The sequence below is a fragment of the Solea senegalensis genome, linkage group LG20 (assembly GCF_019176455.1).
Source record: "Solea senegalensis isolate Sse05_10M linkage group LG20, IFAPA_SoseM_1, whole genome shotgun sequence".
Classification (NCBI taxonomy): Eukaryota; Metazoa; Chordata; class Actinopteri; order Pleuronectiformes; family Soleidae; genus Solea; species Solea senegalensis.
This window is the reverse complement of record NC_058039.1, coordinates 8010791-8025024: the sequence shown is the minus strand read 5'-3', so window position 1 is coordinate 8025024 and position 14234 is coordinate 8010791. Positions and strand designations below refer to the sequence as shown.

The 14234-nt window shown below is 39.4% G+C and overlaps 2 protein-coding genes across 3 annotated transcripts; both read left to right on the top strand.

The window, feature by feature from the left end:
* The first annotated feature begins 20 nt into the window (after positions 1-20).
* vps28 (VPS28 subunit of ESCRT-I) lies at positions 21-3707 on the top strand. Its single transcript, XM_044052212.1, has 10 exons — positions 21-88; positions 1222-1284; positions 1384-1412; positions 1532-1569; positions 1661-1750; positions 1856-1961; positions 2057-2158; positions 2499-2552; positions 2641-2732; positions 2872-3707. The coding sequence occupies exons 2-10, from the start codon at positions 1245-1247 to the stop codon at positions 2990-2992; spliced, it is 672 nt and encodes a 223-aa protein (XP_043908147.1). The 5' UTR covers positions 21-88; positions 1222-1244; the 3' UTR covers positions 2993-3707.
* A 1035-nt stretch (positions 3708-4742) lies between these two features.
* mapk15 (mitogen-activated protein kinase 15) lies at positions 4743-13627 on the top strand. 2 transcript variants are annotated; one of them, XM_044053406.1, is made up of 15 exons: positions 5092-5159; positions 5437-5770; positions 6973-7071; positions 7236-7265; positions 7587-7677; positions 8589-8719; positions 9209-9372; positions 9475-9614; positions 9704-9761; positions 10412-10549; positions 10758-10863; positions 10997-11315; positions 11461-11591; positions 11767-11919; positions 12086-13627. In XM_044053406.1, exons 4-15 carry the CDS (start codon positions 7254-7256, stop codon positions 12278-12280), a joined length of 1638 nt encoding a protein of 545 aa, XP_043909341.1. In that variant the 5' UTR covers positions 5092-5159; positions 5437-5770; positions 6973-7071; positions 7236-7253; the 3' UTR covers positions 12281-13627. The 2 variants fall into 2 exon arrangements, with proteins under 2 accessions (XP_043909340.1, XP_043909341.1); XM_044053405.1 differs by lacking the exon at positions 5437-5770 and having other exon boundaries at positions 4743-5159.
* Positions 13628-14234: the final 607 nt, after the last annotated feature.

Sequence of the window (14234 nt, the reverse complement as noted above, 5' to 3'; positions counted from 1 at the left end):
TTAGTTAGGCATCATTGACACCTAATATTTTGACGTCGGCTGGTCCTGGCAGGAGGGTGTGTTTACATCGCGTCAGTTTGTCGAGAGGGTGAGTTTCTAAATTTCTCCTATTTAACCAAAGCTTGGATTATTATACAATTGTTCGATCGAGAAGATCGATGCTTTTATGACAGTAACGGTCATTAATACAAAGTCTATTGTTTATTACATTTGACACCCAGTGTTCGCTGATTATGGTCAGTCTAATAGGAAACGCTTAGCTCAGAGCTAGCTCGGTCAGCTAACTTCAGGCTAGCTTTGTTGTCCAAAACAGACCGATGTAAAGGGCAAGATGTATCTGTAATTCTCGAACGATCAAATCGTCATCGGTTCTGTTGTATTGTTTACTTTTTATTGTGTTTTTCTAAATGGCCATTGCTTAGTTTCCGTTGATAGTTTGACGTCGATGAAGAGCCTCTTTTTGTCTGCGCTACTTTTGTGCACAACAACAAAATAACAACACAATACAATACATACAATATGATTACAGATAGCCAACCGCGTTTACACTGACATCACCTGTACCACCTCTAATGTGAACAAACCAAAATGAGAACGAAATTGCAATCAATGATCAGTTTCACTATCCATTCTACCGACTCATGATTTGTCAGAAAATAGACACAATTTTTTTTATCCTCGACTTTGACTGTGTTTGATTTGATATAATAAAAATATAGTACAACACTGCGTCATACATATTTAAGATGTCGAGGATAAACAAACGAAAGTTATAAAATAACTTTCCAGTGTGGTCTCCAAGAGGAAGACAGGATGACACGATACAGATGCTCATGCCTAAAGTTGTTGAGGAAGAATATACAAGATGTTAGTGGAGGGGTTACGTCTCACCAGAGAAAAAAAAGAATCACCTATGCTGAAAAGTAGTTGGAAACCATTTTTGGCTTTGCTATAAGTTATATTGACACTGTTCACGTCTAATATGCTAAGATTACTATTGTAGAAAATGTATTTACTTTTAAAAACCCTATTTCTTTGTTGTCACTTTCATGTCTGAACTGTGCTAAGAAATCAGAATAGTCCAAGTGAAGGAAAAAAGTGTTTGGTTGTACATTAACAGTATCAGCTGTGAAAAAAATCAAGTTTTCAGTGTTGCTGGGAGTCTTATGTCACAACATTTCATCATTTATTCAACTAATTGCAATATAAATCTCTCTGCAGATAATTTCTGATACATCTGCATCATGTTCCATGGGATACCAGTTTCAGGGGGTGTAGGGGGAGGTAAGACATTCAACAAAATCTAACATCTACAGTTTAGGTATTCAGACTGTCATCCATTCAATAGTAAATATTTTTAAATGTAAATATTTCTTCCCTCAGCTCTGGCCAATAAACCTGAGTTGTATGAGGTAAGTCATTTTCTAATACTTGTATCAAAGTTTGTTAGTTTAAATGCATCAACTGATTTGAATCAACATTCTGAATCTAAGCCAGAATAAGTCTTTAAACACAAATCATATCTTTTCAGGAGGTGAAGTTGTACAAAAATGCAAGAGAACGAGAAAAGTGAGTGTCAAATATATTTATACTGCCCAGTCTAATCTGAACACACTGCCTTTTTTTTGCAACATGTCATTATTAACCTTCTTACCCGTAGGTATGATAACATGGCAGAGTTGTTTGCTGTAGTAAAGACCCTTCAGGCCCTGGAAAAGGCTTACATTAAAGACTGTGTCACACCTAATGAGTAAGCTATAGTTAACTTTATCTGTTGTTGTTTTTCTAAAGACAGAATAGCTCGTCTGACTTTTATCAAATGTTTTTATTAAAGTGAAGGGTTTGTCTGTTTCAGATACACTGCTTCTTGTTCCAGACTTTTGGTTCAGTATAAAGCTGCTTTCAAACAGGTGCAGGCCTCTGATGTTGGCTCCATCGATGACTTCTGCAGGAAGTACAGAGTAAGTTCTGTGTAGGAGTGCACATTGATTTTGCTCCATGTACCCAATATTATGAAATTGACTTTATTAGTAATGATATTGTTATTTTGCTCTAGCTTGACTGTCCACTCGCCATGGAAAGGATCAAAGAGGATCGGCCAATCACCATCAAGGATGACAAGGGCAATCTGAACCGCTGCATTGCAGATATTGTTTCTGTACGTCGTCTCTTGCCTCTATCTAATTAATGAGACAGTTCAAGTTGGAGGTTTATATTGGACACGTGCCAGAATAAGAACTGCTGCAGTTGTATTTTTGCTTATATATTGTAATGTGTTCAGTTTGCACAAGTGGTTTTGCCACATTTGGCTCATCATCTGTTCAGTCATTGACAGATGTGAGTGTGTGTTGCCAGCTGTGTCCATTGCCAATTATAATCAGACAAAACTGAGGGAAACAGGGAACGTATAATACTAGCAAAGACTGTGCAAAATTAAAAAAAAATGTTTGGGTTTTTCTCATTGTGTTTCACATTCTCTTATGTTTTCTAATCCCTAGCTCTTCATCACTGTGATGGACAAACTGAGACTGGAAATCAGGGCCATGGATGAGGTAAAGGGAAAAAAAATCAGAGTACTGGTAGACACAGCATAGCAGTTACTTCAGCAGTTTTCTTGACACGTCCTATTTGTTGATCCAGATCCAGCCAGACCTGAGGGAGCTTATGGAGACCATGAACAGAATGAGCAACATGCCTCCAGATTCAGAGGCTAAGGACAAAGTCAGCCTCTGGTTAGTAACACTGTGTCAACCAGTGTTTATGTAGTTATTCTTTGTTGATGATTACATATTACTGAACAGTTATCTTGTGTTTTCCGGAAGAGTTTTTTGTCATTGTCATTGTTTTCCGCTTTTCATATTTTCTCTTCAGGTTGACCACCCTCAGCAGCATGTCTGCCTCAGATGAACTGGATGATAATCAGGTGCGCCAGATGCTGTTTGACCTGGAGTCAGCCTACAATGCCTTCAACCGCTTCCTGCACTCCTCTTAAAACATCTCTCTGTCTCTGCGTCTGAAAGTCTGACTGTAATACCCACTAAGTTTAAAACAAACACTCTACTCTCCATATGATTTGTGGAAGGGAGAGTAATTATTTCAGGGGACAGACTTTCTCTCTACTGCTTCTCAAATTTTTTCTATCAACATTTGTTCCCTTTGTCCTTATTTATGTTATATAACCCTCATAAACTCCACCACCTCTAGAGTGTACTCCATTATCATTCTGCTTGCAGCCTGGCTCTGTCAGTGCTTTGAGAATCTCCATCAGCCTGTTTTCAAGACCAGATTAAACCACTGGCAGTTTATATGTGACTTTCACAAAACAGTTTACTCCCGGGTTTGTACTGTAATTTCAAAAGAGGTGTCATTTTACACTTGGGTTTTTTCAGAGCACCAATACAGAGGCAAGAATCAGTTATATATGACAAATTCTGCACAGAAAAAGGTTGCAACAGCCAAAAATATTTGTATTATCGGAAATAATATCTATTATTTTTTGGTACCCAAAATGTATCCACTATTTGACACCTGGGGACATTTTTGTTCTGTGTATGATAATTGTTTTCTATGACACAAGTTTCTACTATGGAACAGTATATCTGAAATTTAACTGACAAAAAGGAGCTGAATTATTTTTTGGGGACTCTTAAGATTATTAGACTACATTTCACATTAATCAGTATATTGAATAAATAGGTGGAAGGAAATGGTTTTGCTTATTTGTCTACACTTTGTCTTCTGTTAACATGCTAAATCTATATTTCACGTAGAAGTGAGGGTTTGGCCACATTAAATGGGCAAACTAGAGGTCGATACATGCCCCCCTCATTTTGCGCACTAAATATGTTTCAGCCCTCAACACTGTGAGGGAAACATTTATTAAGATTTATCATTGTAAATAATAGTTTTGATTTTTAAATACAAGCATGTAACATCTTTTTAGAAATAAATGTGAAAAGTCTACCTCTAAGTTTGTCTGTTCATTGTGTGAACAAGATCATATTTTGCCACTACAAAATCAAGGGGCACGTGTACCTGGAATGTCTCCTCTAGCCTAAATGCTTTTCTGCTCATCTCTGACAAGGGGCCACCTGGGAAATCTCAGGTAGAGCACATGACTAAAATCTGTAGTAGTGGGTGGAGCAGATACGCATCAGAGACATTTGCATTTAGATTTCTCTGACCAACTCCTTAAGTGGTTTCGCTGATCGGGTAACAGTCTGTCCTCAGTATATGTATTTATGTGTACTTATGCCTGTACTTACAAAAGAGGGTCCGTTGAGGAATGAATATTAAATAATTGAATCCATATGCAGCAAATGCGTCAGCGAGATACGTAGAGTGACGTACAACAACAACAAACAATGGCATCGAACACAACAACATAGCAGCTTGTTTTTTCACAGTTGGGGCCAGTTATATGGTACTATTCCTAATGGAAACCAAAAAACAATACAAAGGGAACTAAATTGTTCCACTCTGGGAAACACGCCACAAGGGGAGTTTGCCCTGGGCACCATACAAGCTAGAACCGTCTCTGGAGCTGACAACGTGTCAGAAGTGGTGCCTCTGCCTCAAACAGCTACTTCAAAAAACCCGGGCTCTCACTTTAATGTTTTTTTATGTACAGTACATAACATCCAGTGAGTTCACTACTTTTCACATAACTTCCGTTTGTGTTTGTGCGGCGGCTTCTTTAAGAAGCAGGTCGCTGTGAAGTCGTTACCAAGACGACCAAAAAATGACAAAACTCCTCGGCTGGTGTGCGCGCAGCAGCAGCAGCAGCAGTGAGCAAGAATCCAAACTTGCAGCGGAAATTGACAGTGACCGCTTCATCAGAACACTACACATTCTCAAGAGTGCGAGTTCAACGAGTTTAAATTCCAAAAACGAAACGGAAGGAGGAACAAAAGTCACCTGCTGCTTCTCAACTGACACTGACTCTGAACAACAACGCGACACGGCGAGCAAAACTTATCGTTGCAGTGGTGATTGTCATCACTCAGGAATAATCCTAAGAGTATGTTACTGGCTGTTTCTGCATGAGAAGGCGAAGGAGCTGCTGAAAGATGAGTAAAAAATATGAATCGACAAACGTGTCTGAGATGGAGGAACATATTTCACAAAAGTATGAAATCAAGAGGAGACTTGGAAAGGGGGTGAGTGACTTTCTTTATTCTTCATGTGTCATTATTTACAATACACAGTGAATCACAATTTATAAGTTTAACTTTCATTTCAGTTTTTAAGTTTAGTTTCATTATGGTGAAACTAAACTTGCACAATTGCGCTTACCACATTTTTAAGTCCCTGTGTACAGTCTGTAAAGACATTCCTGAAATGCTCCAGGCTTAAAATCCTAAGTGAAAACCAGTTTTGTAATGAAGGGCTTTACTTGCTTTGGCAGGACAGACTATTTTTTTCCTTCCTTTGCAGACCAGCTGATGTGTGATGATACTTGTTCCCTCTGGAGTCCAACCCCCTTTGTTTTTCTCAACACTGACAGTGCAGCTACTCCACAGGACTAAAAACAGCCTGGTGTCTTTCCACACAGTGTCCACAGAGACACTGAGGCTGCTCTGCCTTAAACGTCCAGGTGGTGACTGTCACATAGACCGTTCACATTGGTTAACCAGACCTACTGTACCTGAGGGCAGTTGTGACTCAGGTTACACAGCTGTTTAACCTGTTTACTGTTGACTAATGGAGTGGTGGTGTCCTGATCTGTGATGCTTCAGACAACACCACACACACACAACTGCAATAAAAAGTAATTTCTCTTGACTCTGATGCTCTGTTTAAACGCTGCTCTAACTATGACTCAATAGCCTATTATGAGCTCCATTTCCTCATTGTCGTCAGAGCGGCAGACGTCATGTCCTTTCCTTTTCCTTTTCTAGAATGTCAGTAGAGATGCAACTAATGATTATTGTAATAATCAATTAATCTGTTGATTATTTTCTAGATTAATCGAGTAGTCGCTTGGTCCATAAAATATCAGAAAATGTTAAAAAATGTTGATCAGTGTTTGTCACACCTGGAAATTCTGATGTTCTCAAATGTCTTGTTTTGTACACAAACCAAAATGATTCCTTTTTTTGTGATTTCTTGGTTATATGGAGCAAAGAAACCAGAAAATATTCACATTCAAGAAGCTGAAACAATCAGAAATCTTGTTTTAATCATGAAAAAAGCCTCAAACCGATTCATCCATTATCAAATATAGAATAATCAAATCAAATAAGGGGCCACACGGTGGTGTAGTGGTTAGCACTCTCCCCTTGCAGCGAGAAGACCCGGGTTCGAGCCCCAGTTGGAACAAGGGCCTTTCTGCATGGAGTTTGCATGTTCTCCCCTGCGTGGGTTCTCTCCGGGTTCTCCGGCTTCCTCCCACAGTCCAAAAACATGCAATGTGGGGATTAGGTGAATTGGACACTCTAAATTGACCGTAGGTGTGAGTGTGAAAGTGAATGGTTGTTTGTCTCTAGTTGTGTGTGGCCCTGCGATGGACTGGCGAACTGTCCAGGGTGTACCCCGCCTATCGCCCGATGTAGCTGAGATTGGCACAGCACCCCCTGCGACCCTCTGGTGGAGGATAAAGCGGTTAGATGATGACTGACTGACAAATCAAATAAGTTTTATTTGTATTGCGCCAAGTCACAATAAACATTATCTAAAGGCATTGTACATACACCTTATAATGTCAGAAAGAAACCCAACAGTTCACACAATGAGCATGCATTATGTGTCAGGAAATCTGTAGTCTAGACCATCAGAAAAAGAAACCCAACAGCCTGCAGTTTTTAGGTTTATTAATTATTAATTGTATATTTACAATTACATTGGTATGTAGGAGCTGCTCAGATGTCTCAGTATTTTCGAAAATCCTGGCTCTTGCTCCCTCAGCTCTTACCATGTTAACGCAACAATGTCATCACTAAAGCAAGTCCCTAACTTTTATTTCTGTCTCAGGCCTACGGTATCGTGTGGAAAGCAGTTGACCGACAGACCGGGGAGATTGTGGCTGTAAAAAAGATCTTTGACGCCTTCAGAAACAGAACAGATGCTCAGGTGTGTATTGGCTGACTGACAAAATAAAGTTACACTGTGACCTTTTCATCTTTGATCATGTTTACGGTCTAAAAAAACAAAAAAAACACCTTTCTCAATAGACAGACTTGAGTTAATGATTAAACGTGAAGTTCATATTCTCTCACTTTCTGTTTGTTTTGCAGCGGACGTTCAGGGAGATCATGTTCCTTCAGGTAACAGTGACAGCTGTGTTTCACTCGGATGCATGTTAGTCCCATCATTTCCGTCTTTCTCGAGCGTTTAAGTATGTACTGTGTGTCTGAGAATGCTGCTTCTTACTCCTCTGTCACTGAGTGAACAACAGCAATTTGCCGTGAACCATGACCTTGAATGGTGCTGCTGCTCCAATCAGCTGTTTTCAACCCTCAGTGAAACTCGAGTGCAGTGGTCATAGGCTGACTCTGTGCTTTACACAACCTTGTCATAATAAGTTCTTATGAAGGTCAGCCACAGTGTGCATTCTGTCCCTAACTGTCTTTTTCTCCTTTATGCAGGAGTTTGGAGATCACCCCAACATTGTCAAACTTCTGAATGTCATCCGAGCACAGAATGATAAAGACATTTACCTAATTTTTGAATATATGGGTGAGTGCTTCTCAATTTGCAGAACTTTCACACACTGCTGGAACAAATGATCAGCGTCCATGGTGCAGGCTGCAGTGGTTCAGTTCCACTGTTACTGAAAAAGGTCAAGGAGTGCATGTGTGTGCAGTCTTGTATAAAGTACTTGAGTACTTGAGGGATACTTGTGTAAAAGTACACGTTTCTTACCAGAAAATGACTTTGGTAGAAGTTGAAGTCACCGTTTATAATATTACTTAAGTAAAAGTCTTAAAGTATATGACATTTACTGTATTTAATTATCAGAGTTAGGATTGAACCATGGTGGCTCAGTGCCTGGGTGCCTGGTCTTTCAACTGGACAGTTGTGGGTTCAATTCCTGGCTCTGCTAGTCTATATGTGTTCTTGAGCAAGACACTGTTGCAGTGTGTGAATGGGTATGAAAGATGTGTGAATGGGTGAATGGCAAAACTGTAGTGTAAAGCAGCTCATCAAGACTTAAAGCTCTATTTGAATACAGTCCATTACCAACTCTTCGTCTTCGGATTTGATTTCATAGTAACGAGTAACAAGGATAGTTAGAGGAAATGTAGTGGAGTAAAACTAAAAGTTGCTTGAAATACAAATAACAAAGTAAAGTTCAGATACGTGAATTTTGTACTAAAGTACAGTAACAAAGTATTTGTAGTGTGTGTGTACAACTGTGGTCAGAGAGGCTTGTGCTTCTCTTGGCTCTGTGCTCTGTTTTACTGCTGAGTCCACACACTGGCCTCCTCCTGTCTGCAGTCTAATCCATGGGTGTACAGCACCAGCATCACAGCACAGACCACCACTGTGACCCTCTAACACTGTGTTTTCTTACTGCAGATGAATTACAGTCCAGTCATTGTTTGACATGAATGTGGCAATAAAACTGGATCTCTGCTTTGTTCCAGACTCAGACCTGCATGGAGTGATAAAAAAAGGCACCCTACTGAAGGACGTCCATAAACGATATGTGATGTACCAGCTCTTCAAAGCCATCAAATACCTGCACTCGGGAAACGTTATCCACAGGGACCAAAAGGTTTGTCAGTGCCTTTTGTCAGACGAAGAGTAGTGATTAACAGATTTGGCATACAGTATATATATAAAAAGAATATTGTAAATATGATAGTTTTATCTTTTATTTCACTAGGAAGTAACACTGAGATTAAAATTTCTTTTACAAGTGAGACCCCAGCCAAGACAAGGTCAGTTAGTAGCATCATACATGCAACATATTGCAGTAGTACAGATGAAGACTATAGTGCAGGGCAGCGATAATAAGGCATTCTTTTACAATTAATTAAAGCAACTGCAACTACCGATTACCACGTTATTTATTCTACATATACATATGTCATATATACAGCTAGAAGTATGGCTATTAAATACAAAATACTGTGTTTACACTGTATAATTACATTAGATACAGTGCACTACTACCTACGCACAATGACCTTGGATAGATCAGTGGAAATCAAACCATTACCGTTCTGATGAAGAATGTCTCTCTTGTCTGTGTTTCCCACAGCCGTCCAACGTGCTGCTGGACACTGACTGTGTCGCCAAGCTGTGCGATTTCGGCTTGGCCAGATCACTCAACCAGATCCAAGAGGACAGCGGGAATCCTGCGCTCACAGAGTATGTGGCGACGCGGTGGTACCGGGCTCCTGAGATCCTGCTGGGCTCCACAAGGTATTAACTGTGATTAAAAAAAACACGATTTTTTTCATCCAAACAACAGAATATGTCAAATTTGTGTCACTCGACTGTAAAGGCAGTTCATCTTGTCCAAAGGTACACCAAAGGAGTAGACATGTGGAGCCTCGGCTGTACCCTCGGAGAGATGCTGCTTGGTAAAGCCTTGTTCCCCGGCACATCCACCATCAACCAGATAGAGAAGATCATGAGCGCCATACCACACCCCAGCCCAGAAGGTGACAAAAAAAAAACTCAAATTTAAAATATTTTATAGCTTAGCACTGTGCCTTTACTTTGTATTAATGACATGCTTTTCAATGTTCAGATATTCTTGCAATCAAGTCTGAATATGGATCCTCTGTCATCCAGAGAATGCTGCTGAAGTAAGGAAGGACTTTTACGTTGTGGAAATCCTAACAAAGCATATGTTGTTGTTTTTTTTGTTTAAATCAAAATAACCAATAATATCCATACCTCGTTCATTATGTGATACTGTATATAAATGTGTGTAAATGCATGACCTCAGTCTGACCTTGTCACTCCTGGTGCAAAAATTAGTTGAGCCAGTGACAAAAACAAATCTGTTCCCCTCCACTGGGATCGACTATTTTCAGAGACTGCAGGTAGAGGTAGAGCTCATTACTCGCTAACAATGCAGGAGCAGTGGTTATCATGCAGATGCAATTACACAGCAAAATCACGCACAAAGCAATGGCTTCTCAAACACATCACGCTGTGGTAAAGACTCAAGTTCATTTTTGTTGTAAAAGCGATATTTGAGTAAGTAGGGGGGAGTCAAATCATCTACTTGGACTTGCTTCCCGATTATGTATATACGGTAAGTATATAAACTGCTAAATATGTATCTGTACTGTCAAAGGAACCACATTATTTCCCATAACACTATGCTGTTTGTAGTGGAATTCCAAAAAAAATCCAAATTTGGCTTCATACTAACTTTCAACCCTCACTTTTACTTCATGTTTCTTTTCCCATTATGTAATTGAAATCTCTCCTCTCCTCTCTTTGACAGACCTCAGGTGCCTCTCGTGGATCTTCTCCAGCCATCTGTGCCTCCTGACGCACTGGACCTACTGAAGGGTTTGCTAGTCTTCAACCCAGACAAGCGACTTACTGCTGAGCAAGCACTCCAACACCCATATGTAGCCAGGTATTGTGGAGCATACATTCAAACTGATTCATAGACAAGTTGCTATGGTCATGTTTTCTAGGATTTAGATGTCCCTTTGCACATTAGAATAGTTAGAATCAATTTTCCTGCCAGTGCTGGATCAAGATCAGAGATATCATCACATTTGTATTGTTGAGTTCCTTTTATTTGACTGTATTGTGCTTTTATTTATTTCTCTTTTCTGGAGGTTCCATAATCCAGCCAAGGAGCCATGTCTTCACTATGATGTAGTGCTGCCAGTGGATGATGATGTGCAATTATCTGTGGTTCAGTACCGCAACAAACTTTATGAGGTACAGAATGTGTCACAAATGTTCAGAGAGGGAACCATTAACCTAATTTTTACACAATAGATCATTATTACATATGGTTTCATAAGGGAGACACTGATTAAACATGGTACACTTTTCTCTCTTTTACTTGCAGATGATCCTGGAGAGGAGAACGAATCAGGGAACGCTTAGACTGATCCCAGAGAAGGACAAAGACTGCATCAGCAGCAGGGAGAAGCCCAGTGTGAAGGATAAAGGAGAGACGGGCCCAGTGACAGAGAATGACAATGGTGACAATGAGGGGAAACCACAGCATGGAAAGATGGAGGAGAAAAACCATGTGCCATTACAGACGAGTGTCACAAAACCCGAACCTGTGAATGTGTCCACCCCGTGTGCTGTGGAGAAGACGAGTCCAGTAGTTAGCCCTGCTTTGAGAAAAACTACATATAATCCCATCACACATGCCCCAAGTATGTTTGAATGTATTTGTTCAGGTGCTTATAAATACTAAAGGCTTGATTTCATTAACCTGCCATAGATTCACACCACCACAGTCCAATCTGAACAATGCAGCTATATAGAAAACACAAACCTGTCTTCTTCTTTTTTCTTCAGATGAATTTGTGAGGAGTCCAGTTGTATCTCATTCCTATTGCCAGTCCACTGCAGCCAGCAGGAAACTTTCAGGACAGACGAGTAATGGAAATGCAACAACATCACCAACAGAGGGCGCCAATGCCAATACAGTAAGCACCAGACCACACTGGATGGATGGATGGATAGATAGATAGATAGCTAGATAGATAGATAGATAGATAGATAGATAGATAGATAGATAGATAGATAGATAGATAGATAGATAGATAGATATCTATGATGTCTACTCTTGACCACTCAAGGCCTTCTCTCTTCTTTCATCAGTCCATGGACCAGATTCTTCAGCGTGGTCGTTCAGCACCCACGGCTCATAACCGTTCTTTCTCCCTGACCCTAAGCCAGACGCAAAACAACCCGCTTGTACGCAAGGATGAGCCACCTCTTTCCTCTGGACTACATGTTACGTCTGCCCGCCTGGTCAGTTTGCTGCATCTCGGGCCGTACGGAATATGAATCAGTGTCTAGATGCAATTTCAGGATATTTACACACATGATGAAATACTGAATGCATGACTGTATACTGATGTATTTAAAGAGTTCTGGCATTGAATGGCTGTCTAATTTTCTTTTTATGTGCATGCAGAACCAGCGGGCCAACCCTCAGGTTCGTGAGGCTCGTCCCCCACAGCGGTTCAGCAAGAAAGTATTTCAGAGTAACTGTAACGTGGCGGCTGCGGGTGATCCTCGAGCCAAACTTGGTAGTTATTCCCAGGCCTATGGTACAATCAATAAGACTGAACTGGACAATCTCTTGCGAAGTCGTCCTTGCAACCAGTAGCTGCTGTGATGTCAGTGGTTACACAGGACCCTGATGGTTACTCATCTAAACACAACAATGTTTGTCTTGTGTTAGAAAGATAACTAAAAATAATAAATATTGTTAAAAAAAATAATAATACTAGGGCTATTAGGTCAAATAGGTCTGTGTACTGTGAAGAATATACCCATGGAAACATGGATGTCTATTCTCTGTCTGTGACAGTGAATAAATATTTGTACAATGCACTGTGACTTTCTGTTACATTTATATAACTGCACTAGCACTTAATTGTAAATGACTTTTCTAGCTTTTATGATTGTCAGTGCATTTAAGATCTACATCCGTAAAATAATTGATATAAATGCTGCAGGTAAATATCCATCTGTAGGGTTGGGTGTGTAATTCAGGACTTTTAACTATACCAACTGAACTAGTGGTTACCGGACGTTAGATCAGTCAGTGCCAAATTTGGTATCTGAAGGTGCCTTTAAGCAACAAGAGGATTTAGGACTTTGAGTGAGTCATGTTTGTTTTGAAGTTTTTGTTATTAAATGTACTGAAAAAGTACTGATTTCCAGGTACACATATATTTTACAACGTCAGCAGTACATATACTACATAGTTGTATGGTAGTTGTATGTGTTTTATCTTCTTCAGATGCAACATAGCGTAAAGATAAGCGCTGGGCAATATGATCAAAAACATTAAAATGATAAAGTAGTTGATAGTGTCGACACTGATAAGTATTGCAATGAAATATATATAATTTGTGAGGACTTGGAATAGTGGAATATCAGCGTAGGGCTGGCAGAAAGCTAGCTTCAAAGTGCAAACACAATCTATTCATTCTGATTTCAAATGAATCCAGTTTTTGATCCCAGTACCCCAGATGTATGTGTTAAATGTGGAACAAAGGGCATTAATTCACTGCCTATGGGAATGCGGGCAAATCCAAACCCTCTCATTTCAAGTATGAAGTTATAATTGTGCCCTAAACTGTGTATTCTGGGGATTTTAACAGAGGAATGTAAACTCAACAAGGAAAATGACAAGTACTGCTTATTACAAGCAAAATACAACATAGACAGTTCCTGGTAATCTGTTAGTAGACTGTTTACAAGCCTGGCTATTGACATTGTCAAATACGCAGGTGCCTATTCTGGACTCTCTGATTACACCTGGATGTATTGCTCTGTCATGGTGGTTTGTATGAATGCCCTGCTATGGAGTCCTTCCCTGACATCATAAATGTGTTTTTCGTTGTTTTCTTTTGTTACATGTGTATGTATATGTATAATTTGTCTTTCTTTTTGTGAGGTATAATATTTGAGAACTTAATAAATACATTTTGCAAGAAAATTATAATACTGAAATTAACATTTTATAATATATTATTGCATTGAGGGGTTGGGTGATGATTGATGCAGTAGTGGCAGTAGTTTTTTTATGCATCATTGGTTTTTATAAACTATAAACTTTTATTAAACAGAACGACAAATCTGAGATAAAAGTACTCGGAAGTTCTTTTATAGAACTTCTGACATCTGACGCTGATTTTTTTTCGGTAATATGCCTGTGAACATGCTGATTTCTAAGCACATTAACATCCGGTTTTCAAAATAAATCTCGTATGAGCGCACCGTATCTGTGAATGCACGTTTAAAAGCACATTTTGAATGGGGAATACAATCGAGTAAATCCTGGTAAGAATGTTTTGTTTTTTATTACATCTCAAAGTTTGTTTGTTTTTTGTTTTTGTTTTTGTTTTTCATAAAAAGTGCGAGTATTGGACATTCAACTCGAAATTTCTCTAAACTGTACTGTAAAAAAGGTTTTATATCCTGTAAAATAGTAGATATCAATGAGACGAACACAACTTTTTCATTCTGAAACATAACTGCGAGTATTGTCATTATTTTTCCCATTCAAAAAGTGCTTTCAAACGTGCACTCTGGCGCTCTGTGGTTTATTT